The 26,767-nt window shown below is 37.4% G+C and overlaps 1 protein-coding gene across 2 annotated transcripts in view; it reads right to left on the bottom strand.

Moving 5' to 3' along the window:
- Nucleotides 1–26,767, bottom strand: part of LOC128991321 (E3 ubiquitin-protein ligase HERC2) — a 96,980-nt gene that overhangs the window by 48,145 nt on the left and 22,068 nt on the right. For both annotated transcript variants that reach the window (XM_054414125.1, XM_054414126.1), the window contains exons 18-45: nt 24,903–25,172; nt 24,298–24,408; nt 20,902–21,013; nt 20,022–20,173; nt 19,202–19,357; nt 17,940–18,125; nt 16,942–17,071; nt 15,995–16,112; nt 14,843–15,139; nt 13,462–13,648; nt 13,016–13,154; nt 12,244–12,391; nt 11,706–11,787; nt 11,242–11,369; nt 9,243–9,440; nt 8,447–8,595; nt 8,120–8,232; nt 7,567–7,745; nt 6,693–6,885; nt 5,964–6,124; nt 5,091–5,261; nt 4,360–4,501; nt 3,675–3,847; nt 3,087–3,210; nt 2,450–2,659; nt 1,972–2,231; nt 1,274–1,472; nt 602–759 (exon numbers count right to left, since the gene is read on the bottom strand). In XM_054414125.1, coding sequence (XP_054270100.1) covers nt 602–759; nt 1,274–1,472; nt 1,972–2,231; nt 2,450–2,659; nt 3,087–3,210; nt 3,675–3,847; nt 4,360–4,501; nt 5,091–5,261; nt 5,964–6,124; nt 6,693–6,885; nt 7,567–7,745; nt 8,120–8,232; nt 8,447–8,595; nt 9,243–9,440; nt 11,242–11,369; nt 11,706–11,787; nt 12,244–12,391; nt 13,016–13,154; nt 13,462–13,648; nt 14,843–15,139; nt 15,995–16,112; nt 16,942–17,071; nt 17,940–18,125; nt 19,202–19,357; nt 20,022–20,173; nt 20,902–21,013; nt 24,298–24,408; nt 24,903–25,172 — 4,646 coding nt within the window. The remainder of the gene's footprint in view (nt 1–601; nt 760–1,273; nt 1,473–1,971; nt 2,232–2,449; nt 2,660–3,086; nt 3,211–3,674; nt 3,848–4,359; nt 4,502–5,090; nt 5,262–5,963; nt 6,125–6,692; nt 6,886–7,566; nt 7,746–8,119; nt 8,233–8,446; nt 8,596–9,242; nt 9,441–11,241; nt 11,370–11,705; nt 11,788–12,243; nt 12,392–13,015; nt 13,155–13,461; nt 13,649–14,842; nt 15,140–15,994; nt 16,113–16,941; nt 17,072–17,939; nt 18,126–19,201; nt 19,358–20,021; nt 20,174–20,901; nt 21,014–24,297; nt 24,409–24,902; nt 25,173–26,767) is intronic.

Here is a 26,767-nt window from a genome sequence, read left to right as displayed (position 1 = left end):
TTAGCATTAAGCAGCAAATCATTTACTATCGATTACTAAAACACGTGTTTCAATTCATGAATCTTTAATTACAAGTAGCTAACCAAAAGTTGTTTCCTTGAACTTCAGTAATTGACTTTGCAACTTTACTGTAATAAACAGGGAAACAAAAATAGCCCAACAAGAAGACCCCAGGTGAAATTAAATCTGCCACACCATACAATTCAAGGAATAATTGAATGAAATGCTGCAAAAAATATAATTTAATAGTGAATGTGATTTAGAAAGTGATTTCCTCATCAAAGCCAAACCGATAAAAAATAATTTACTCTTGCTAAAGAAAATAGCACAAATGAAAAAAAAACCTTTATTTACTGAATACATGTGCAATACATACTGTAATTTTGTGCAAATTAAAGCGTGATTTTTCTATTTTCAAACTCTTTACCACTAAAATGATCTAATAAATTAGAATTTTACTAAAGTGTTTTTTTAATGGTCCCTCTGTGTTCCATTAATTTAAGTTCAACTGTACAACTTTAGATCTCATTGGAATCTTCATGAGATCTAAAGTCGTTAACAACTCGATCGAGTAAATTAGAAGACAAACGAAATAACAAACCTCCTCCGTGCACGAGGTGACTTCGTCAGACAGAGAGTCCTTATCTGAGAGAGCATCGAATGAAGACAGAGAAGGAGAATCGGACAGACAATCCTCAGGGTGTTCCAACAACCAGGCCACAAGTCTCTCCACTGTCATAGGGTTGTCACTGTTCTCGCCTAGGGAGGTCACCAAGTGTCAGTTGAAGGGGAATGTATCACGTAATATTTCGTCATTGCCTCCATATGCGACAGTTGAATTATATTAGTATGTAAATAAAAAAATGTCTAAAGGTGCAGTGTTGCTCCTATATAAATAGGTGGATTGGAGAAATGAGTTTGACTTTTATTGATTTAAAAAATAATTACCTAGTGTTCACATTTATTTTATTATTGTTTCTATATGAGTAAAAAATTCAGACAAATCTAACTAAAAAGTAAAATTTAAACCATACTATATAATGAATGTTGTAGCAAATAAAGGAACAAATCAAAAACTTTAAAGGAGCTTTATAGGTAATTATTTTTAAATTCCATGATTGGATAGATCACAAATAGCCTACCTTATGATCCAAATATTTCTACACTAGCAAGACGACGCGTATAAATACATATGATAAGCCTATGTACGCTGTTGTCTTGCAAGCGACGATTTTTCAATTGTGCCCAAAATATACTCTTGTCTCATACTCACTTAACACTTTGACGGCTGTGTCGACAGTGCGGCGGGAGAACCCCATCTCGGTGAGTTGTGTGACCAGGGGTAGTGCGGAGGGGGAGGCTACAGCTGCAGCCGCCACGCCTCGCCGGCCCCGCGTGGCTCTGTTGGACACATCGGCCGGCTTCACCTTCACCTGGACTGCCAGGTACTGACTCACGCAGATTGCTGCCTCCTACACATAAAGAAATCTCTCGATGAATCTTTAGAGATTCCTCAGTATATATCAATAAGAGTACCTTTGAGAGGACATCACCTGGTTCACTAGGTCACCCAATTTATTACAGTGTCTTTTTAATATTTCAAGACACATAGTACAAGTGTAGAAAACTCCTCTGTAATCACTTAAGGACAAGGTAAAGCACTTGTGGGCGCAAACACCCATGCAGTGACTGTCATTCCATCGGAAATTGCACAACAAACTATAAAGTTAACTTCCAGGAAAATATTTACCAATGTGTCAACATTTACACCGTTTACCAGACATAATTTTATAAATCTAATTTTTTTTAACGGCATGGTATTTGCTCTTAAATAAAAGTATATTTTGCTCTATCTTCCTTTGTGTATTTTTAATAACCTTTTGAAATACAAGTTTTTCGCAGGGCTCTGTAGATGAAAATCCAATAGTGAAACGAGCAGACTGAAATAAAAACTAAGAACAATAGTTTTACCTCAAGCTCTTGCCGGCTGTACTCAGACTTGACCGGCGAAGGCTGCACAGCGTTGGACACCAAATGGTGCAACAACAGAGAAGTGCTGTCACTCTCAAGGTCGTCTACTTCATTGAGTGCTTCAAGAGAGGTGGTGGGGGCAAGTGTCGGACGGCGTAAGACTCTACGCAGCACTCGTTGGTGCCTCAACAACACACGACCTGCTTTGATGCCTACCAGCAACTGCTGCTGGTTGCGCAACAGCGGTATGTTGATGGTACCTGGAACAGGAAGCATAATGGATGAAATTGTTCAGTCAGTGGAGACCTAGAGCATCAGAAAATAAATTATGTACTAGTTTTGTAAAGCCAGCATGGTTAATTTACTAAGATTAATACACAGCAAAACGATATTCGAAGATCAAAGAGACCCATTGCATTATTCGAGTGATAAGCTATCAAAAATTGTACCTCAATGAGTTTCTACTAACTTCAGTTACCTGGGGAAGTTTTGAATGTGTGACTGAGTGTTGTGACTGACAACAGTGTAGCCCATGTGTCCAGCATGTTTTCAGTCAGGGATATTTTGTCCAGATTGAATGGTGCAGTTGGTACAACTGTTAGATTGTGCAGTGTCAGTTTCTTGGTCGCACTGCTATCGTGCATCTGGACGTTCAGTTTGGCATGTTGGTTGAACCGGCAAATCGTTCCTGTGGAATAAAATAAATGTATGGGGAGAAAATATTTGATAAACAATAAGAACAACACAACAAATTTCATTGTTAACAGTAGACTTTGGATTTTCAAATAATATTGAAAATGTTTCCAATACCCACTAGCAGACAATCTGAAATATTACAAATGACACAACTAGTTTCAGTTCTTAGAGAGCCATCATCAGGCAGAACGAGGACCAATTTTAACGCTTGTTTTTTAATATTTGCATAAAGATTGTCAAAGTAAGTGAAAATAGACATTTCATCACTTAACACACATGATGAACACAAAACATATTTGCTACTAGAGCAGAACGATGGAATGTAACTGTATAATATTTTTTGTTCTGGGTAGTAGGATACAAATTTTAATAGTTAAAATCTGAAACAAGTTGATTATTACGAGGCGTAAGTGTATTACCTTCTCCGCTGCCGTCAACGGTGACCACACCACCCAGCCTTGGCCGGTCATCGACTCCTCCAATGACGAGGAGGGAAGCCATGGCTCCAGCCTGGAGAGTCACTGTGTCCAACTCTGCTTCGTTCTGTTGGCAACACAGATTTCACCAGTGATTGACAATTCATACCATTGAATAACAATTATCTCTAGTTGTTGCCAAAAAAGTATAATATGATGTATGGCTTCTTGAGGAATATTTAATAATTTTAAAGCAAGCTAACTAAGTCAGAGGGGTACATTTTAATTAGAAATGTGAAGATTAAAACTGAATTTCAAGTCTTGACATTATAGTTTCTGATAATATTAAGAGCCTTAAAGCTATTGGAGAGGTTACAAAACAGCAGTTTCAGGAATCTTATTTAGTGGATAGTATACAAAAAACCTTAGATAATGATAGACCATAGATGGTCGATGGTCATATGTCATCGGTCTTTTTGGTCATCTCAGTCATGGCTCTACATGTGACGTTTACTCAAGGTTTTACAGTGAAAACAACTACAAAACATACACAAATATTCTCATAAATTCATCAACGTTCAACATATTCACCTGCAGGTTGAGCAGTGGATGGGACAGGAGGTCGCTAGCCGTGGCCAGCTTAGAGCTGAGTACAATGTTGAACACCTGGGTCCACTCAGTGTACAGTGTGCGCAGCAGGGAGATGCACTCCTCTACGATAGTCGTCGTCTGACTGGCCGTCAGGAACACTGGCCTCATGTTGCCTGCAAGTCAGTCAATTGGTTACCAAAGTTGCTGTTTGTGATAGAATATAAATTACCCAGCACAGCCAATTTCCTCAATGATAGTTCAAATTTGTACAATCTTAGGGTGTCCGGCAGAAAATGAAAATAGTTCTGAGGTTTTGAGGTTCAAAATTCAAAATTTTCAGGTCAAATCTTGCCATAAAAAACTCAATAAAATTATTCATACAAAAGTTATTTTCTATATTTATAATTGCATTTAACTGTGTACTTCATTGCAGCCACTATCTCCCACAATTGCAACAACACTCATATCCATCTGTCCAGTCTCGGTGACACCATGATCGTCTTCCAGTGATTACGATTTTCTACACTTTACAACATTTAAGGAGAACAAAAAAAAATGGTGTCAACCAATGGACACTCACCCATAGGATATATGCAATTATTACAAACTCCCCAGAATTTGAAGGTCTGACCCTCAACAACAGATTGTTTGTTAGTTTCCGATCATGAATGTTGAGTCCACTGACCTGTGTAATAACCAACATCATGCTGACACATAAGTGCTGTGACTCCGAGCAGGTGAAACAACCTCTGCAGCACAGTGTAGCGCTGCTCCTGGTTGCTGATGCCAGTTGGCAACACTGCTTTCATCAACCTGAACGCTTGGAGCTACAACGATAGATAAACACATTCAACTTCACCAGGAAAACGTCAATGAAAATTTGTAAAAAGAATTTGATGGACAAAAACTGTTCCAAGGTGTGTTTACAACGAACCAGCGAGTTTAATTCAGTTTGTTTTAACAGGATTTGACTGGTTCTAGACCGGTATTGTGCTTTGAGAAACAGAGCAGATCTTCAGGAAGGTACTACAGTGGCAGGTACACTCTTGTAGGTCGTGTCTAATTAACGTCTAGTCAACCTGCATAATTTTTTATGTCTCATGATTGTTTGTTGTGTTTTAAATACAATTTTAACTTGTCAAACAAAAGGGATTTGTAATCAGTCAGACATTTTGACCTGAAGGTGTGGTCAACTTTCCAGTGTTAACCAGCTAATTGCCAAGCTAATTGCAAGCTAATTGTTACGTGTATCTACTATGGATTTTTCCGAGTAAAACAGACTAGTTTAAGCTTTCATTTGCAACTACAATTCTGACAATTCAGAGGTACAATTGACATAGACTTTTAAAATGTTAGTAATTTTAAGGTAGTGGATGATCACCTTTAAAATAGTGATATTTATTACACTTATTGTACCTGAATAGGTAGTTTGACAAGGGGAGAATCGAAGGAGGAAGCTATATTGAACAACAAGTCCAGCCACGGTGGTGAGCTCAGTGCATGACACAGAGGACTCGACACACAAATTGCCCTGATAAACCCCAGACTGGCCCAGCCTCTCTGGGACTTGCCTGTCAGATGGTTCATCTGTAACAGAGGCAGAACAAACTGATCAGATCAACTGAATCTGAACAACTAAGTTGAAGGGATGAATCTGGTGTTACTGGTCTTCCCTGACTGTTAAACACTTCATCTGTAACATACATAACAAACAGAAAAGAACAACCCCAAAAGGTCGGATATCGGGAGGAGCATATCTTGCGGTTTCAGTAACACTGGTTACTGAGACAAGTGTTACTCCGCAATCGCGGCAACACTTGTGAGGATATCTTACAGTCACGGCAATATCGGTAATCGTGATCTGCAACCGCGGCAACATCCATGAGCTTTTCTTGCTGTCTCAGCGACAGTGGTGGTCATCTGCCATGATCATGGCAACACCCGTGATCGCCCAAACTAGGTAGGATATCCCGAGGAGTCGGTTATGCCAAGGTCGGATATAAGGGGTTCTACTGTAATATTAATTTTGGGGTATCAAGGCTGTAATGTAGTTAGTTCATATGTAACAGAGACAGAACAAACAAAAAAAGAACGACAGATTGGATTAGAGATGACAAAAGATTTAGTAAATTAACAAATAGTTACCGGTAATTCATAACAGAGAAGTCAACAAAGGAGGAATGGATTTTCTACATACCTTGAGCTGCGATAATTCCTCAATTATAAATACGCCGCAATTTGTAGATGTATTGCTACCATAATGCAAAAGGTATGCAGAGTGACAAATACCTGTACAATGCTCCTCAGCAAAGACGTGAGAGCCTGTATAGCAGAAGGCTGCATGTGATCAGCATCTAGTCCACTACTGATAGCCACTGTCCTCAGCAAGTTGATCACGGCCTGCCTCAGCCGGTCTGCTGGTGGTACTTCATCTCCGTTATTTTGTGAAGCTGCAGGAAAACCGCAAGTGAGTAAAAAACTAAAACTGAGATCATGTATCCATCGTTGACCAGTAATGACTGGATAGATTTTGTCACAAGAAAAAGTTTAAGTTTTAATACTTTGGATATTTATAGGGGTTTACATGGCTGTACTTACAAGGTCCATTCACTGTTTTCCTCTGTGAAGTATTACTTAATTGAGTACAGGGACCTTGCCTTTATTAAACAGATATTTAATGAAATGCAATAAAACTTTGTTTATTCAAACATGTAAAGTAACATGTATAGAGTGAGTTGTACGCACGCACACACCCTCTGTGGCGATGTAGAAGTCAGCGGAATAGAATTGATTCTTGATTTTGATATGGTCTTTGCCCAAATACCATGAGATTTTTCTGATGTTTTGATGTTTTCATAAGAACTTTTGGGGTTTTTGTCAATCATTTTTGTCATTCTTATTAGAATGGATGTAGTTACAACCACAAATTCAAAATGACGTGACTCTAACCTTATATAGCCACAAAGAATTTCAACCCTCTCATCAATATGTTTAAACTTGCAATCAAACTAGACTCACCAAGTTTGTTCTCGACGACAGATTCAGAGTCGTCATTGTTATCAGCAGAGGGAGGCTCTGCCAGTTTCAAGTCAAACTTGCCCTCTTTGCCCATGCGGTAGCTGTTGGTGGCTCCGTTGTCCCATTGCACTCGGATCCACCCGTCCTCACCCAACTCTCCTATCACCCGGCCCTCACCCGGTGGAGGCCCGTCCTGTGGCATGCGTAACACGTTAACCATTGGTGTTTTACATGTCTTGTAGTTTGGTTGGAAAACATGAACATTTTTAGATTGGTTTTAAGATTTCTAAATATTTGTCCAGGACCTACACTCTTCTTGGATTACGGCAATTTATTTATATGATTCAATCACTCCTTCGATATACCTATACTAAGACTGGCAGTTTTTTCTTAACCACCAAACATAGCCTACTTTAGCATACTCACTGTGTCACAACATTCTAAGGTCTTTTAACTAATATCAGTATGATGGCAGAGCTGTAACTGGCTATGGACCAATAAGGAAACAACTAAGTACCATAGGGTTTGGTCAAATAGACCCTTGCAGATTTTGTGCAACTGAGGCCAAATCTTCTGAATACTTGTAGATTTATCTGCTTCCGACCCAGAGAAAGTTAATATTCCTAAGAAAAGCGTCCTCGAGGCCAAGAGAAATAAAATAAATAAGTGTCCTACAGTGAAGATTGGCCAAGAGCCTTAGATAAATGGACTAATTTTAGGGGTGCTACAAAATACCAGAGAATCAAAGCAGCCAGGGGAAGCTATCTCCCCCCAAAAAAGTTTAAAATAATTTTGTATTTTCACAATTACAGCCTAATAATTTAAAGGGCAAAACTTCTTATCCTTAAAAAAGATACTAAACAATATGCAGTACCTGATCTCCCCACTTCCAGTCAATGCCACGAACGACTCTAGTGCCTATCTTGAGCAGGCGAGACATCTCCGGACCCGACAGCGCTGTGAGGTCTGGGCGGCAGCTGCCACTCTGCTCCTCCAGGATAACATACGTCTCCTTCCTCTCCACCACCAGCTGTTGCGTCGTCTGCTCCACCTCTGTGATCAATACAGACATATACACTCTACGTTGTAAAAACAGCTGTGTACAATAAAATTTGAAATTGTATACTAAATGTCAGTAAAAGCTGTTAAGTAACAGCTGTAACAGGCTAAGCTTTGAGCTAAGCACTAAGACTTTTCTCACAATCTTCAAGAATAAGACTACAAACAGTTATTGAGTTATTTGACTCAAACAACTTTAGGGGACAGAAACCTGGATCACAAACAAAAAGAACGTTAGGAAACTCCTTTTTTTTACAAGGTCCTTAAAAAGATCGTTGCCCAACTTTTTTTTATGGATTTTGAAAGAGCTGACACAATTAATTATGAAATCATAATTTAATTTGGTTTGATTGCAGTACTAAACTTACCCGTCTCTTTAAGAATGTAATGAGTGAGCGGAAACAAGCCTGAGTTGATGATCAGACTGAGCTCGTTTCCTTGGTGAGCTTGTGTTAGTAGTCCGACCAGTACAATTACAAACCTGAAACAAGAGTTACTGTAAATGTCCATTTAAAATGATTTAAACTACTGTAAAATAATGTGTATCACTAGTTACCCTGCCTGTGCTACGCAAAGGGTCAAGAATACAGAAGAGAGTAACACAGTTCCCATGGCTTGTAGAGGGAGAACTCAGTTGTTGGCCTACATAGGTCAGATGATCAAAACTCTACTGTACAACAACTGGAGTAACATACCTGGTCCAAGCGAGTTTCCGCAGGGAGTTGAAGCTTGTCCGAAGACCGTGACTGTGCCACTTGGCCCAATGTTCCGACTGCAGCACCAAATCCTTCAGGCTCTGTAGTGTCCATTGAAGCAACTCTGCTTGAGCCAGCAACACTTCCACCTGCGGCCAACAGCAACCATCATAGGAGAGTTACAACTCTGAGTATTATCATACTCATAATTCCATTTGTTGAAGCGTTAGAAAATATGTCAGTTCAGTAATTACAACAAAACTATTTTTGAAGTTCATCTTTTGTAATAGTAAGTTTAGGTTATGACAGATTATCGTAGACATTTCCATCATGATAAATAACGGACAAGTTTTACAATGTTTTTGAACTGGAATCTGATTCCATCCCCAAGTAATAGAGTACCTAAAACACAACAAGTTTAGTACAAACCCAGCCAAAGCTGAAAAAAACCATACGGAGTATGATAGTCAAAACTAGAAACAGAAAAAAACCTGAAAGGAAACAACAGTTAGAACTTATAGAGGGGAAGCGAACACAATGTATACATCACCACAAGTTGCTCAAGCAAGACTGAGGTCTCGTTTGGACATGTCTGCTCAATATGAGGTCTAAAACAAGACTGTGGTCACAAGTCCTTCCAACAAATAGCAGAATGAACCACCATCAGTGTTTTTTGGGTACCGGTAGGCCTAATTATTTAAGAAAAAAAAGTGCAACAATCCCTCTATAACATATTGCAAAACCTTAACAGCCAAGAAGTATCCAAACACTTCCTCATTAGATATTTCTGACACACCTTCTGATATGTGGTGACCAAGTGTATGTCAGTGAGGCAGTGAGAGACTCTGCCCCTCGCTTGCTGGGGGTGACGAGGCGTAGCAGGGCCTAGCCAACCGTTCAACAGGTAGTACTTCACCGAAGGTATTAAATGTTCTTTCTTCACCAGTTGCAGCATCATGTTGAGGCCTGATTTACGCAAATTTGCTCTCTCAATCTGTAAAAAATAAAATAAATATTAATTATCTTTTGTTTGGTTGCCATTAAAAAAAAAAAAAAAACATAAATATAAAAACTAGGGGTCTGCAGGCCTGATTTTTAAATTCTGGTTTGGGTGAAAATGGGGTTTTTCTAAAATGTTAATGGTCATACAATATTGTACATCAATAAAATATTGAGACAATGTACATTAATACTACATTAATTGCTGATGATTCAAATTTAAAAATAACATCAAACTCAATAGAACAAATGAAAATACAATCTTTTATAGAGCTATAAAATTTAAATGATTACTTAAAAATCATAATTTGTTACTAAACACACTAAAAACTAACTTCATGCAATTTAAAACTACCCAAAATAAAAAAAGTGAGAATTTTACTGTCAGATTCACAGATGATTGATGAGAAGACAAGGGATCCAACACACAACAAGCTTCCTTGGTTTAACAGTGGATGCAAATTTAAATTGGAATGACATGTAGGTAGGGTGTTATCAAAAGTTAACTCTGGTATATATGCTCTTAGGAAAATGTCTGTCATCTTGTTTTTTTAGAAATTAGTCTAAAAATGAGGCAGTAAGTTCTAAATCTTCCATATGCCACAAGTACCATACAAGACATAGAAATGAAATAATCCCAAATCATCATAGATTAAAATTTTACGAGAAAAAACCAACATATCCGGGAAAGAAATTCTTTATGTATTTACCAAAAAATATAAAGTCTGATAATAATATTGAAAAATTTAAGAAGAAACTCAAAGAATTCAACAAACCAATTTATTCTTTAGATGAGTTTTTCCACCTTTGTTTGAAAAAAAAAGTATATTTCAGGACAAATTATGTTAATAGTTAAGGTTCAGAGACTGATGTATTTTTAATGTAATTGTTTGACACTATTTATGTGTACCTATGTGCATTAATAAATAAAGAATTTTTGATTTGATTTGATTAATATTATATTCCGCAATCACAGTGAAATCATAAAAGTCTCCTGTGGTGTAGTGAAAAAATTGTGGACTTATCCTGTGATTGCTAAGAAATCTCAAACGTCTCCTGCAATTACTGCAAAAATTGTGAAGATATTCTAGACTCCCCAAGACAGTTTGTGCGATCATAAACCTATAAACGACTCTTGTGATCGCTTTAAAAGAATGAATTTTTGATCCCGCATCTTTACAGAAGTTTTCTGTCTACATGAATAAAAGCTCTCTTTAGCTAGCTTTTAAAATCAAGTTGTGCATACATCTCTAATAAAAATGACTCAATCTGAGCTTATTGGCTCAAACATTATTTCCCAACAGACCCGAAAATATCAGAATTCTACAGATCTTTACTGAAAATCCCACCTTTTTGGTGAAGGGAGGTTGAAGCTACTTTTGGTGGCATCCTTTTAAATCATTCCATCAACGTTTAATTGAGTTTGATAACTTGAAGGAGTCGTAGGTTTACTTTTTAATCCAAACAAATACCATTATATAAAAGAATCCGTTGATAATTTGACACTTTAATTTTTATGTTTGATCCAAATAAGGTGTTTATGATGATAACCTCAACTCTTGAAACTGTAAAATTAGATTGTACAATTTTCTGCATAAAATTGATCGGGGATATTTTAATTTAAAGGTTGCCAGTAGTTGATTCAAATCTGAATACCCCTGCCTTTGAATACTAAGCTTAACCAATCGTTCTGCCTAGAGACAGCTCTTGGTATAATATATCCATACTATCGTAAAATTTACCAGATTTTCCAATTGATAGCAAAACCATACAGAAGCAAAGAAGTGTTGTTTTACCTGACAGTACATCGCCTTACGTAAGGCCTCCACGTCTCCACTCATAGTCACAAAGTCTGCGATGGCTTGGATCAGACTGGCTTCACTCTCACAACTCGCTGGAATCTCTGCGTCTCTTGAGTGTTTGTCTGGAATCAAAAAATAGCTTTTTTAAAGTACAGTAAAACAGAAGCATGGCTTCCTCGGTTGTATTTAACGCCATTTTGATCTGCGGTGCAAAACCATGTCACATTACTTCAGTTTCTGTTAGCCATCTTCAGAGCCGTCAGTGGCAGAGCACTATGTACTATCAGTAGTTGTAGATCTAAAGATTTTGTATCCTAAAAATTCTCACTTCTAAACTTTAACTGATAACTAATATGTGCATCAAATTACTGCCACAACAATGGCTGCATTAACTTTCTGATCACATTTCAAAACATTTGTGATACTTTTAAAAGATGATAATTCAACAAAATATTCACCTGGACTAGGAGATCTTTTAGAAGTCTGAGGTGTCTTATCACCAGCTTCTTCTCTCATCTTCTTGGCTTTGATGTCTTGATTCTGTATTAACATTAAATAAATACTTTTACTTAGTGAGATGTTGAATAAAATCCTATAATTTAAAACAACCGCATGTACAGGCAAACGTCCGAGGATTTTTGATTTTTTTCTTGAATAATGGGTATTTGGCCATGAGAAATCGATTGGAGTTGGTTACAAGGTTGGGAAAAATCCAGTTTCCGTCCTACAGCCCTTGAAAGTGCCCATGTTATCTTCAAAACCTTTTTGTAGCTGAAGTTAACAAAAACGTTGATACAGATTAATGTCATCATTTGATTTATGTGTAAGAGAAGACCTCCAAAGCAAATACAGTATACATAATCCAAAAGGGAGAGAAGCTACAATCGATCGTCAGGAAACAAATTTCGCCTCTTCGTCTAAAACACAGACAACACAAAAAGGCAAAAAACAAAGTCCTTGATAATCACTAATTGGTTACGTACAACAGTAAGCTACCTGTATATCAGCTGCCTTGAAGCCTCTTTGTTGTTTTATAACAGTTCTTATTACTCTTCGCCATCTTGACTCTGTTGACAGCAGCCTCAGATGCTTCAGAGCATTACACTCGTGGCTGGTCGCAGGCCGCACTTCGTACAGCAGAAACCTGTGAAATGTTAGTGTTGTTGATCAGATAAATCCCACGTCCAATCCAGCTCATTGGGACTTATGAAGAGCAACATTAAAAAAAAAAAAACTAGGTTACTGAGCATCACTTAATAGATACAACTATTATTGTAGCGTATATAAAAGAGAAGTAAAACGGTTAAAAGGCTATTACCTGGTAGCAGGCAAATGTTTCATGTTTTACTGCGATTATTCAGTACTTCACCACTAAATAATTTCTTAATGTTACACATAAATTATGAAAAAAATCGGAAAAAGTAACTAAATTTTGACCAACTTCAATTTTTTCCCTCCAAATTATTCCTCTAACTTCGTCGAAGGGTTTACTCCCTTCAGAGATCATAATCAAATAAAAGTTAAAAACTATTTGACTCATGAAGCCCCTGTATTCATTTTAAGACCTGGACCTATCTTGAAGACTACACCTCAACTATAGGCCTACATGGTATTTTTCTTATGTCCTTTTTGTTTTCTTTTTAAACGTTAGTTTTCATGTAGAACTTTTTTCTAACATGTGATGTTTTTATGTGTAATAAAGTATACTTCTTGTATCAGAAGTATTAATACAAAGATAAGTACTATGTAGAACTTTGCACTACTATACCTGCATTTGTCCAGGATGGGAGCACACACCTCCTTGTAGGACCGGTTCTGTTCCTGTCTCATCTTGATGAGTTTCCACTTGGTCTGATGAACGACTTTGGCGACGTTGGCAAAGTGCTTGGCATTGCTCCCTACAAAACCTGCAAATAGATGTATATGGATTTGTCTCATCTTCCAAGCCTTAATTCTGTCCCCATCTACTAATAGTCTAAAAAACTATCTGGGTAGACAAGTGGTTATAGATGCTCGTCTTTAGATCTGAAGGTCGCTGTCGCTGGTTTGATTCTAAGCAAAGATTGATTCTGGACACAAATACCACTTATTTGTCATTGGGATTGGGTATCAATTTATGATGCTATCCAACAAAAGCTCAATGATAGATAGTAACAAGACCAGCAATTTAACTGTTCCTTTATAAAAATTTTTAAAATTGTGATATAGTGATACCTTTCTCCGTGATACTGACAGCGTGGTGCCCCAGAGCCAGATGTTTCACCAGCACGGCCAGTAACAGTCTGGCCACTTCCTCCACCGGATGGTCAGGTGTGAAGGCTATGTGTCGCATGAAGTGGTACGTGTTCTGCTGCTTGAAGTGGTGATCCAGGAGACCCATCAAGTTGTGCATCCAGTGTTCCTAAGTGGCAAATTTATTCTAGAGTTTAAATAAAAACTTTGATTCTGGTTAAAAATTTGACATTCAGTTTTTATAAGCATTCATCTAACGTGAGTAACAAGACGGATGTATTTCCTAGCGAAGATAAAGCTTCTTGCAAACTTTGAACTTTATAAAGTAAAATATTTGAAGTACGGTATCTTTGTGCAGTAATTAGTTTAAATAGTCAAGACCAAGCCTAAATATGTATGTACTCTATACAATGTCAGGACCATTCAAGAAACTTCTAGTAATCTTCAACTTAAAAAAGTAAAGCTTTAAAAGTACCTATGCCCCTTAGATCGCACCACTTATCCTACTCTCATCTCCATTCATACTTTGGCTTAAAATACCTACTTTGTATGGTCGCCATTTCATTGAAAAGTATTAAAGTATTAAAGTAGTTGGATTGTATAACAATAAACAATCCAAAATACAAAGCAGATTATAAAGTAATGTATGTTTGACGTAATAAACGTTAAGTACTTCTTCTTCTGCCTACACAAAACTTCAATTTATAAAAATTATTACATCAGATTATCCTGTAAGAATCCGACACTTGTAGTCTAAACAAAGGTATTGGGGAAAAAATATTTAGTCTAAACCTGCATGAGGTGCCACCAGTTGACTTTGATTTATGCTTATACAGTAGGCTCCCTCTTATTCGGACTCCTCAGGACCAAGCGGATAATGGGTTTTCCCGTTAAACCAACGTCCAATACAAGGGCACTCCACAGGAATCACTCCAAAACAAACCTAAATATTTCCCTTTAATTTGGGAGAGCCTTGTATTTAGTTAGACAAATCTTTCCCACAAGAAAAGTCATTTCAATACCACCCACTTTCTGCCAGTCCAGTCCGGTTAAACTGTGCTGATAAAAATTGTCAAGTTAAATCAGTTATATCACTCCTGGCAAGTGTAGTCCGGTTAAAAGGTGTCTAAATAAGTGGGAACCTACTGTACGTGTATTGTTTTCTTTGATACAATTATTATTGACAAAATAAAAATGAATGTTTCAAGATGACACTGTGTTGATGAAACGTGTTGCAGACTTACAACAGAACGTCAACAGGTAATTTAACTGTTAGATATTACACATTTCTTATTTAAGTATAGCTGTGTCCAAACCCACACTCCTATACCCACCCAAAACCATTCTACCACCCCTAACTCACCGACAGTCTGATGTTATCCATGGGGCTAGAGTCGACCTGGGGCGCCTGAGGCGTGGTGGGGTCTGTAGGCGTGCTGCCTGTACTTCTCGCCTCGCTCTTCTCCTCGTACGGGCTGGGAGGCGTGGTGACGTGCAGTCCTCCCTGCAGGAACTCCGAGGTGAGCCAGGAGACCACCTCGGTCTCCGGCAGCTGTTGGGGCGTAGACTGTGCCAGCCAGTGGGCGTGGAGGCCCAGCAGGTAGCCCAACACACGCTCAGCATCCAGTAATGGCGACCCTGCTACAGCTGGCTCTACGGACTACCGCACAATATGGAGCGTTAGTGATGAGTAAAACCTTTGACCATGTTTACATCTAGAAATTCCGTTCGCATGTTAAAGTGGAAACAGTGTGGTTTAATTAAGCTACTAATAGAGTGAACTTATGTAATTTAATGATTTATGTCCAATGTATCATTTTTTTAAATTTTAACCGAGCCAAATAGAAAGGATTATTTATCAGACGCTGTCGCATCTTTTACGTTCAAAATGAAAATCATATTTTTACACCAGCACACTCGATAACTATGTTCTATTTGAAGTAAAAAATGGCTACATCTTAATCTGAATTAAAATATAATTTATTGTAATTTGTCTACATTGCTATAGACAATGTCAGAGAACGCAAGAAATACAGTAATATGCAGTATAAAGGAAAAAGTGCAATGCACTTGTCAGGCTAACAGGTATAAGAAACTCTGTGACCGCAACTTTCTAAAATGAAAATGTCTACAATTATACCATTAGCCGTCCTCAGACATGGCTCCGATGGTTCTCTGCCTTTTTTCAAGAGTGTAAGGCATAATAATGTTAGGTTTTACGACCGGTCGTAAATGTGGTTTAAGTGCACCTGCGGGCTATAAACGTCCCACCCTCCCTGAGACCCCCACCCCTCTTCACCCCTGCCTAATATAAAAAAAATATAGCATAATATAAATATAACATAACAAATAACATTTAGCAACAAATCAAATAATTGTAAACTATGAAAAATAACAATAAATTAACCACAACTAATCACCCAAGCATCACTGAATCAAATCTCATAAAATAAGCTCATCTGTTCAATAGTCCTATAGATGGGTTGTCTACTTCAGTATCAGTCAATGGTTGTACCTGCAAGACTTCCTCCTCAGGATCCAGGTAGTTTCCGACACAGCAGCTGGCCAGGATGTCATGAGGAGCTTGAGCCAGGTCCTCCTGGGCTAGGCACATCCCTTCCTTACCTCCACACCTGCAAGATATGACAAATAATTAGACATAAGGCTGATGAATGTATCAATAATTTTTTTTCTCCTATTACCTTTGACTATGGATGTATATAGATATTCCATTTCCATGCTTAAGCTGCATATAGTTTAAGAATTACAATTAATGTAGTTTAATTTAGACACCGGCTGGGCAGATGAAAATAGTCTAGACCTTTTCCCTGAACCCGTAGCAACACCATGATTATTAATTGTATGCCCATACAGTATTTATTCATAAATATTTTGTTTAAGTTTGTGTATCGTTTGTGTGTTTTGAAGACTTTTCGACAACCTCCTAGGAGAGACAACCACACATCTTGGGCTTGACAATGTCACCTTAGGAGTGACGAAACTGGTGGCCATCAAGACGACCAAGGATTAAATTGGCAACAAGGTATTTATCCTATAGAACTGATCTCTGTTAAACAGTACACACACACTTTTTGACAAAGCTACAAGGACTGCTTATTGTAAAACATGGGTTTTATTAAGGTAACAAAAACTAAGGAAGAAAATTATTTCAGACAATAGCGAACTCTGTGAGTAGCTCAATCAACACTGTTCCTCTGAACAAGAAATTGGCTACAGCTGGTTCATATGGGTCTACTGCAGTCTCCAACAGTCAAAATTGCTACACATTACTAGAGCGCCAAATTATTATTAACTTTAAAAACGACAACTTTGTGCAAGAAGAGACATTAACTAAAAAGACTCAACTGTATCGGTCAATGGGCTTCAAAGATTTTACAAACAAAAATATGTAACTATTCTGATTCCCTACGATCGAGTGGCTACAACAGAGTCCTGAGTTACCTGAGGTCCTGAATGTCATACACTTTGTTGTTGATGAGCACCCACAAGCCTCCGTCTCTGTTATGATTCTCAATGTCAGCCTTGCGTATCAACGTCATGTCGTCTGGACTCTTGTAGTTACTGCTGGTTACTGCAAACACATCAGGCTTGTAACTCCAAACAGGTCCCAAAGCAGAATGTTTTTAAACTTTCGGCAACGGACTTGGAAAAATCCAAAAATCGTCTTACGGGGTCAAATTGTGTTTAATTTACAGTAATCAGGTTTTGATAGTTTTTAATGATTATTTGGAAGTCAATCAGTTTTCAAGCGCTCATATCGGTTTGAAAACACCTTCTGTTATTACCTTGAATCGCTTTGGTAATTCTAATTCAATTATTCTATGCGTTCTTCCTCACGATCAATGACCCGAATATTCACTTTGCAGCTTTCGTTTACGCAATGCTTGTCGTTTTGTAGCGTTACTGTTTGTAGAACAGATAATCTTTCTGCAGAAAATAAAGTTGTCAACTTCCTGCAGAAATATTTTCTGCAAAAAACAACTATATATTAACTTGTTATGTAGCATTTTCCTGCAGAAACTTATAAATTTTAAGTTTAAGAAAGGGCTATGTGGCCCTTAATTTCCCTTAAAAACTTAATAATAAATAAAATAAAAAATAATAAATAAATGAAAATATAAATAAAAAATAACATAAAAGAAATTAAATTAAAAAACTGTCGGGCAGGCTGGGCTTTCTGCAGCCCTCCTCCTCTTTCTGCTTCAATTACGTACTCTTGCTCGTAGTTCTGCTTTGGGGCAAACAGGTAAAATTGGCAATTGTGGAAGACAACAATCCACAATGTTTGTAAAAGATTCCTTACCATAAGGTAAAGTTATTTGGCATTGAAACATATATTGATTTAAGATCCTACAGCAAACCTATGTAATTTCTGGGAATCTTTCATTACCTACTTTTAGTTAGAAATCTATGTAATCTATATTCGGATGCATACTCACTGTTGACTCCAGGCCATGAAAGGTCCTCATCATCTTCCTTATCCAGTCCTGGAGTGAGTCTGTTGAAGGCTTCCAGAGACTCCAGTAGAGGAGTGAACAACTGCAGCCAGTCAACAGAGTGTAACAGCAGAGGAACCTCTTGTTGTAACATCACCAGTGACACCAGCAACTCCGGCAGTAGCATCTCTACAACAGGACACATCTCGTACAGTTGTAAAACATTGTTTAGAAACTGTTCTTCAACTACTGAGTCCATTGAGCAATCTTATATTCTGCTAAAGGAGTGAACCAGTACAACCATTTTATGGTGTGTCACAGAGAAGTAAGATACAGAGGAAACATGCTTATATAATAACCGTGCGCTTTTAGCTCTGGAATGGTGCGAAATATACTAATAGCGAGCAAGGAAGAGCACAAACGGCTATTGTTTTCCACAGCAGTTGTGTTGTAACATACAGGCTCTTCCTACAGCGAGAGCGCTGTAGTACCTGATGGAGAGGGGGGAAAGAAGAGCAGAAGGGAGCCACCATTTGAACTAGACACAAGCGACTGGTGCTAGACACGACTTAAGTGTACCATTGAATGTTTCCTCTGTATCTTACTTCGCTGTGAGTGGTATAATCAAATTAGTGATTCAGTTTTTGAGTGAGTCTGTTGAAGGATTCTCAGACTACACAAGAGGAGGAAACAAATGCAGCCAAATGCCTGATTGGACAAAAGTGAGTGAATTATAAATCAAGTAAATAAATGATTTGGCAGGCAAAATTCTAATGGGCTGTTTACCAGGGAAACCACCAGATCACAATACTTTAGCGTTTAGCTTTTTTTGTGTTGATTTCTGTGGTTAAGGCCGTGAGCCTATTGTTGAGGTAATCGAGCAACAGTAGAGAGAGCATGTGTCTTTTGACCCGGCTCATCAGAAACAATTAGCCTGGGTATGTTGAAACTCCTAGGCAGGACGGTCAGTCCAACCAAGTTTCTATGTATATTTTAAAATAATATTTCACTTAAGCACTTTTCATATTTTTAAGTAGAACATTACATAAATGGCCCTTGATAAGTAATCTGTTACAACACCTATTATTCCACTCTACTCATTCGCCCGAAATATGTCTAGCTTCAAAATATCCATCGCTGATGAATCAGCTGATCACAGTTAAAAAGGTGCCCAGCTGATATTTTGTTTGAATTTAGTTTAAAATAAAGCCAAACTACATCACAACGTCCATAAACTGCACCAAACTTTCGTCTTGAACACTCACCAACAGCGTCTTGCTTCAAGATGGCTGTTACGACGTAGAAGTGGCGAGGGCTGTGGGCCGCCAGACCAGCTGCCAAGTTGATAACTCTAGTGAGAGGCTTAGTCAACAGCAGGATGTACTTGTACAGCAGAGACTGTGCTCCATGGCTGTTTTCATCTGCAACACAAGTGTAATGAAAAACTACTGATAACGAGCATTACTGTATCAGGGTTTTTTTTCCTAGGACGCTGGGTACGAGCCTGGGATTGTTTTTCACATTACTTCAAGCTAGACCTCGGGGTTGCGGCAATATCACTTGGATAAAATCCATTGGTGACTTGGCGGGGAACCCGGGACTGAAGGGATGTATCAGGGATGTTAGGAAACATTAAGGACTTAAAACTTCTGTCCTCAATACTATCTCACTTGGCCATCACTTTTCACCCCTTTGTTTGTAAATATAACAAATCAAATAAATTTTGATTGGCTTGTGATTTTTATCAACAAAAATCTAATAACAGAGCACAACTCACAACTGAAGGGACAGTGCAATTGTAGAGCTCATTTCATTTTATCACTCCACTGCAAACAAGTACAAGAGATATGATGAGCTTGCTGATAATGATAGAGTAGCCGGATGCGTAATGAGTGTAGGAATGCTCTGATGCTAGTGGCACTGATGCAAAACGTCTGTTACTTTCTGGATGGCCCTCGTACCTTATGGCGCAACATACTGGAGTGTGTAAAGCAATCAAAATATCAGTTGAGAAAATATGAGAATAATATTTGCTCCAGTAGCAAAATTCACAGTGGCTGATCCAATGTACTGGTTCTCACTAACCTTCATACGGCTTGTTCTGCTGACTCTGAGGGAAGATTTGTGACACAAGGAGTCTCTGGAACCTCAGCAGCAGGTTGAGGCTAGGAGAGCGAGGTTGGCCTGGTCTGTGTCTCAGTGTCTGCAAAGCCATCTCACTCTGGACGAGACAGTTCCTGTCACATTAATTTAGTGTTAGACAAATAATACTTACTTAGTATTAAAACATTTTCACATAGAAATAACAGTAAATTTTTATCAACAGACAAAAAGTTATGATAATGAATCAAAAATGCACACAGTATTTAAACCGTCAAAGGACACATAATAACAGCAATCTTAAAAATATCAAACTAATTCTATTTTCAAAGCAGAAGTTTGCTAGTTTGTTCTCAGGAAGAGCCTGATCCTGTTGCCATATGCCATTTGTTATTGGGCTCTTAATTAAAGATGTGGGGGTCATGCCCTGACAAAAAATGCTACTTGCGAAGTAAACACAAAAAAAATCATGGAACATATTGAATATAAAAAATTATTAAAAAGCTGACTTTATATTTTAGCGAATTTAAGGGTTTCCATGCAATACTGTTTTTGCAACTCATCTATGTTGTGAAGAGGTAATACCTTAAAGAAACACAGGAAATTAACATGCAAATCTTGACAGAGAATGTTTACAATATATCCAGGTATTTAGAATTTTTTGTGAGGATAGCAGGCTTACCTGAATAGGAAAGAGTCTAGACTTTGGATTCTTTCCCATTTAGGTAAGCCTGCTAACCTCACAAAAATCCTTAAAACCTAGGCCTGTGTGCTCTATGTTACAGCCTTAATATATCCAGGTAGTTAGAATAAAATTTTAAAATTAGGTAAGGAACACGAGAGAAGTGTAAGAGTTCAAAATTACCTCAGCAGTTGTTTGACAAGGTGAAGCAAAGGAACAGCAGAAGAGTATCTGTCGTGATTTTCAGAGTCGAGAAGCAAATCTGAATCGTAATCTTTCATTTCAGCTAACTCCCCTAAACATACAAAAAAGTATTACACAAAGAAAATTATAAACCTTATGATTAGGGGTGTGCGAATAGTGATTTTCAACCTCGAGCCGAGCCGAGCCGAGCTTTTTAAAATATTTTCGAGCTCGAGCTTTTTCGAGCCGAGCTTTTCCTAGCGTCACCTTATAATAATAATAATAATAAATCTTTATTGTCGTTTGGTAATATAAACATTACAATTGACAAGGTCAACATGTTTTGTTACATATGTTAAATAAAATATTAAATATTCTACAGAAAATGTTAAAATAAAGTTAACAGAATCTTAAAAGGATAAAGCATCAGTAATAATAAAAACTTTAAATTAACAGGGAAAAGACCATAACAAGTACAAAGAATCATCAAGACTGCTTGGCCTCACATTTAAGCGTTAAAAAATCTTCATTCTGCAAAAACTCATCAACTGAATAAAAAGCACGACTTGTAAGCCAATCTGATAATTTTGACCTATACAAATGAATAATATAAGTAATGGATTATTAATTTTTGATAATACATGGGTCATTGAATACCATAATGTGATGGTAATGACAACAAAACAACTAGCAAGTCGATTAAATATGTATATTGTACTTTCCTGATTTCTAAAATGTATTGGAAGTTTATTAAATAGTTTTATTTGCAAATATTTATAACTTTTGATTAATTTTGATAGCCTGGCCTGAGGAATATATAAATCTTTTGATTGTCTGGTGATATACCCATGGATTGAGTTGCAAGGAACAAATTTATTCAGATTCTCTTTAATGGAAACTAAATTGTAAAAAATGAAAATATTAGAGAGTGTCATGATTTTATTTTCAGCAAAAAATGTTTTGCAACTAACCCTATCTGGAATTTCAAACATAATTCTGAATTCTGAACATTATCAAAAAAATAAATTATTAAACATTTTTCTTCAAAAAGTGCATAATACTAATAATGTTCAGTCAATTTTTAAATAAACACAATATTATTTTAATATGTCTAAAAACATTGAGAATTGTCAAGACATCAAATAGTAGATAATCACGATAAGAACTGAACTGAACTAAATTAAGATGCAAGAAATAAAAGGATATGATTGAAGGCCTGACGAGATATGCAGTGCAGACTGAGCCAATCAGATTGTCTTTCATAACAGAACAGTGCTATCTTGAATGACAACAAAACAACTAGCAAGTCGATTAAATATGTATATTGTAACTACTATGAATATTTTATTCTATTTTGTATAAATAAATAAATATAAAAACACGTGATTATTCTTGTTGTTTTCCATGCACAAAATATTTTTGTTTTATGAATCGTATTAATCAAAAAAGAACATGATTGGTTTGGATCCAAGAAGGTGAAGAGACAAAGTAAAAAGTAAAATTATATATTAAAAAATATATAATTGACATATAGAGGAAATAGACCAAAACACTAAAATTAATAGAATAACACACAAAGTAAACAAGAAATGAAATAATGAACACGATGATTTAACACTGTCACTAAATTCTGTTATCAAGAAGGGTCGGTGAACTAATCAATAAATAGCCAAAACCAGTTTCCTCCCCCATTTCTCTCTCAGTCTCACCACCACCCCTCCCCCCCTGAGCTGGGAGGCCCAGCACTTTGTCCTTGAAACACCCTAGCCTCTAAACAAAAAACCCTTACACCCGCGTTGCTGTTTTGACAACAGGGTTATGAATGCATTCACTATTTTTCATTTTCCAGGATTAACTATCAATTATTATTACTTGCAAGTTACAAATAGGAAACTACATCACATTATGGTATTCAATGACCCATGTATTATCAAAAATTAATAATCCATTACTTATTTTGATAATAAAAAGCATTCATTACAGCACGCACCACTTATTGATATTTAAATAATCATCAAAGTAACTGTTACTTTATACAAAATTGTGTGGCCAGTCAAACTTTATAAACAAACATTTTATTCTATAAAATACAGATGGTAAATAGGGGTTGGTTTAAAGGAAATAAAATACAAAACAGATAATTAATTATTTTGATAAACATTAGAAAGGTTATGGGATTGATTGAACTAAAATAACCGCAGGGAAACTTATAAGTAGAAAAGTCGTCAACCACAATCTGTTTAATCAGTACATTGTTAGAGAGAGCGGAGAGAGAAAGAGAGATAGCAGATAGGGGCGTTTGATAAGGAATCTGAAAAAGTAAACAAACAAGGAACAACAACACGACACGACGATTGATACTTGTTTACAGCCTTATTGTGTCGCCCACTATATTTGCACACGTGACCACTTTTTGTTTCTTCCTTATCTTTCATCCGTCCCAAAATAGAATTCCTGAAATTGTTTGTTGGTATAATCTCCCCTCCCACACAAGGCGCAGTGCTCAGTGCGCACTGTAGGTTGTCACGGCAACCGTGTGTCGTCATAGCAACGAGCCAATCACGCACTCGCACTGCGTTGTATATTACGAAATACGATACGAATAGCTGTGTTAGAAAGACAACGCGATAGGTGGTAGTTTGTCTCTTTACTATCTCCTCAAAATTACGATCGATAATCATTGCGTCTTGACTGAGCTGAGGGTCGTGCTTATCAAACCTCGAATGCTTGAACAACGTAGAATTGTGATAACATTGTTTCCAATTACGACCCAAATTAAGTGTTTTTTTTTTTAGTTTTGACTTAGTATTAAAAGCTCGGCTCGAACTTCGAGCTTTTTCAAAATGCCTCGAGCCGAGCCGAATAATGAAAAGCTCGACCAAAAATCTCGAAGGTTCGAGTACTCGCACACCCCTACTTATGATAAACAATTTTTTTAAATACAAAATAAATTGTCTTGCTTAGACACCTAAGTACGAGATCCTTGTCCAAACTAAATAACTCGCTTGGTGAGTTGGTGGCCGAGTCGATAGCCCCACAGACTTTGGGCCCAAAGCAGCTAAGTTGTGGGTTCAGATCCTGGTACCTGCCACTACTTTTTATCACTACACTTCACCAAGGTTGTACTGTACTGGCTCACCCCTTGTATCGCTGGACATGTTCCAAGCACAGGCCTCAGTGCCCATGTCGACAGGCAAATGCAAGTTAAAAGAGGCTACCAACCTCTTGAAAAAAAAACGTTTGAGGCACAAGTAGGTAAATTAATGGATTTTAAAATAATGCAATATCTGAGCCAAATTTGGTGCTATGGTGAGAACTTTTGTCCTTATTTTTTGTCTAAAAGCTACCCACAACCTGATCATATGTTCCTCGAGAATGAAAACGAACAAATGTTACCTTTGATTGCTGCTTCCAAAGATGTTTCCAAACCTCCATCCGCCATCAAACTTGACACAAGCAAGTCAGTCATGAAGTGATGGCCTTGACTCAAGTTGTTGGTTTCCCACTCTGAAATCACATAAGATTATGTAGAATTTATATTTTAAAACGTAAGAAGGACAAATGTGTATGCAGTTTTTAAATAAGTAGGCCTAATTTATGAAAAGGCAGTCAAAGTCCTTACAGTCAAAAGTGTTTATAGAATCAAACTTGTCTCGATGGCATTGACACATCAACCACATTACGAGCCGATAGATTTTGAAAACTATGTTTGTTGCATACAGTTACATGCAGGTGTTAATTTAGGCATAGTATTGATTGATTGATTAATTTGATTGGGTCGGGCCTTATCCTGGTGCACGTCAGCCAAAGTATGGCTTTTTGTGCTCCACACTTGGTGACATCAGAGCCTGTCAAACCTGAGTTGCTTGATAAACTGTAGCATCCTTTCTATGAGCTCCTCCTGAGGAAGTTGTCTGCCCCTTATTGTTACAAGAGTGCTTTCCTTTACCTCATTCAAAATTTTATCTTTCGAGGTTTGACGGATTCACCGTATGACTTACCAGAACCGCTCAACAGTGAGGACAATGTCCTAGCGCGCTCGTCAGCCGTGGGCAGCAATATGCTCCAACCAGCCTGCAGTGTCGCCTGAGCCGCTGCTTGTATACTGTCTATCACACAAGCACTGCTGGCCAGCTCGACCACAAGCCGCTTGAGTGACGAGTGTAGTCGTGAGCCGCCGGACATGCCCACACTGCCACTGTCCACCTGGTGTTTGGTCATGGCGTGCAGCTGCAGCCGCAGGATGTTCAGTGTGGAGACTATCAGGCACTCTGTAAACGCAACACAAGTAAATATAAAAATCATTTGTTAAGGAATTAAGAGCAATATGTAATAGGTCAAGTCTAAAACCCCTATAGTATTTTATACAATTCTACATTTTAGATACAAAACTAAACCTACCAGTTTACTATAGGCACAAATTATGGCTTCTTCTATAGAAGTGACAGGAGTCAAATGAGCATATGTATGCTAGAAGTCTTTAACCAAGGAATCAAAATTCTTCACTGAGTAGCTGCAATGGTTATCCAACAAGTAAATCTTGATTTTCTTCATAAATAGTCTTTCAGGGAGGGTTTTAAATGTCGCTGGTAATATATTCAAACAAATTCAAAACAGCCAGCGGAAAAAAGTTTAGATTTTGATTTTAACTGCCTACACACTTGGAAATATTGATATAGTAATTCTAGAGATTCCTACAATGCACTATTTCCAGTCACATAATGATTTTTCAAACTTTAGTTTGATAACATTTTCTTTGATGTTTAGATGATATTAAGTGCTATGTAGTAAAATTACAGTAGAACCCTTCATTTCCGACCATGACAGGACCGAGCCGTAGTCGAAACAGCCAAAAGGTCGGATATCGGGAGGAGCAGTTCCCGCGACATGGGTAATCGTCTCTTCGGTTATCGTCTCCCGCGACAGCGGCAACTCCTGTGAGCGTAACTTGCAGTCTCCCCAACTTCAGTAATCTGCTGCCGCAACGGCAGCAACACCCGTTATCAGCGACAGTGGGGATCGTCTGCTGCGATTACGGCAACATCCGCGATCAGCCTTTCAGTTTACTGGGCCCTGTTTCATAAAACTACTAGTCTAGTATTTACTAGTCCACAGACTAGTAATACTAGTGTATTTTACAAGTCTACGTTTCAAAAACCTACTAGTGTAAAATACTAGTTACTAGTGTAGGGACTAGTATTACTAGTGGTTTTTACTAGTGTAGACAGCAATGTGTTTCATAAAGTTTTACTCTTGTAAATTACACTGGTAAATACTTGCCATTTTCTAACAACCTCTCTACACCCGTATTATTTGAAGTAGACTAGTATTTTTTGGAAAGAGAGTTATTTCATTACTCACATCATAAAAAAAATTAATTATTAAGTTCTTTTTGCAAGTGCAAATTGGCTCACGTTTGCAATTTAAGATAAAAATAGATCTGTGTTTGCTAAAATGATAATTATTTTATATAAATTACAATTAATAAATGTGGCGTAGTACAAAATGAGAGAAATAAAATTGTATAATGTATGTACAATCACCCTATTAGAATTAATTATAATTATAAGTTATCAATTTCTGTGAAATTTTAGTCTAATTTTACTTTAGTTAAATTTCATGGTTATATCAACTATTAGCTATCACAGAGAAAAGAATTTTAAGCTTTGAGAGAAACCAAATTAAAACCGCATACCGTATTGCATACAAAAATGTAACAAATGTATCCAACATTGCAACATTAATCAGATAATTTTACACCCAAGGCTCTCGGTTTTATTTAAAGACATTTGAATAGGAAATAATAGTAAGACACTTTTAAAGAGGAGTTGCATTGTATTTTTTGAGGGGCTTATTATTTGCTTCC

The sequence above is a fragment of the Macrosteles quadrilineatus genome, unplaced genomic scaffold (assembly GCF_028750875.1).
Source record: "Macrosteles quadrilineatus isolate MER2022 unplaced genomic scaffold, UCM_ALF_1.0 Scaffold_4__1_contigs__length_99947679, whole genome shotgun sequence".
In the NCBI taxonomy this organism is placed as follows: domain Eukaryota; kingdom Metazoa; phylum Arthropoda; class Insecta; order Hemiptera; family Cicadellidae; genus Macrosteles; species Macrosteles quadrilineatus.
Note: the sequence above shows the minus strand (reverse complement) of the source record. Positions and strands in the feature narration are given on the sequence as shown.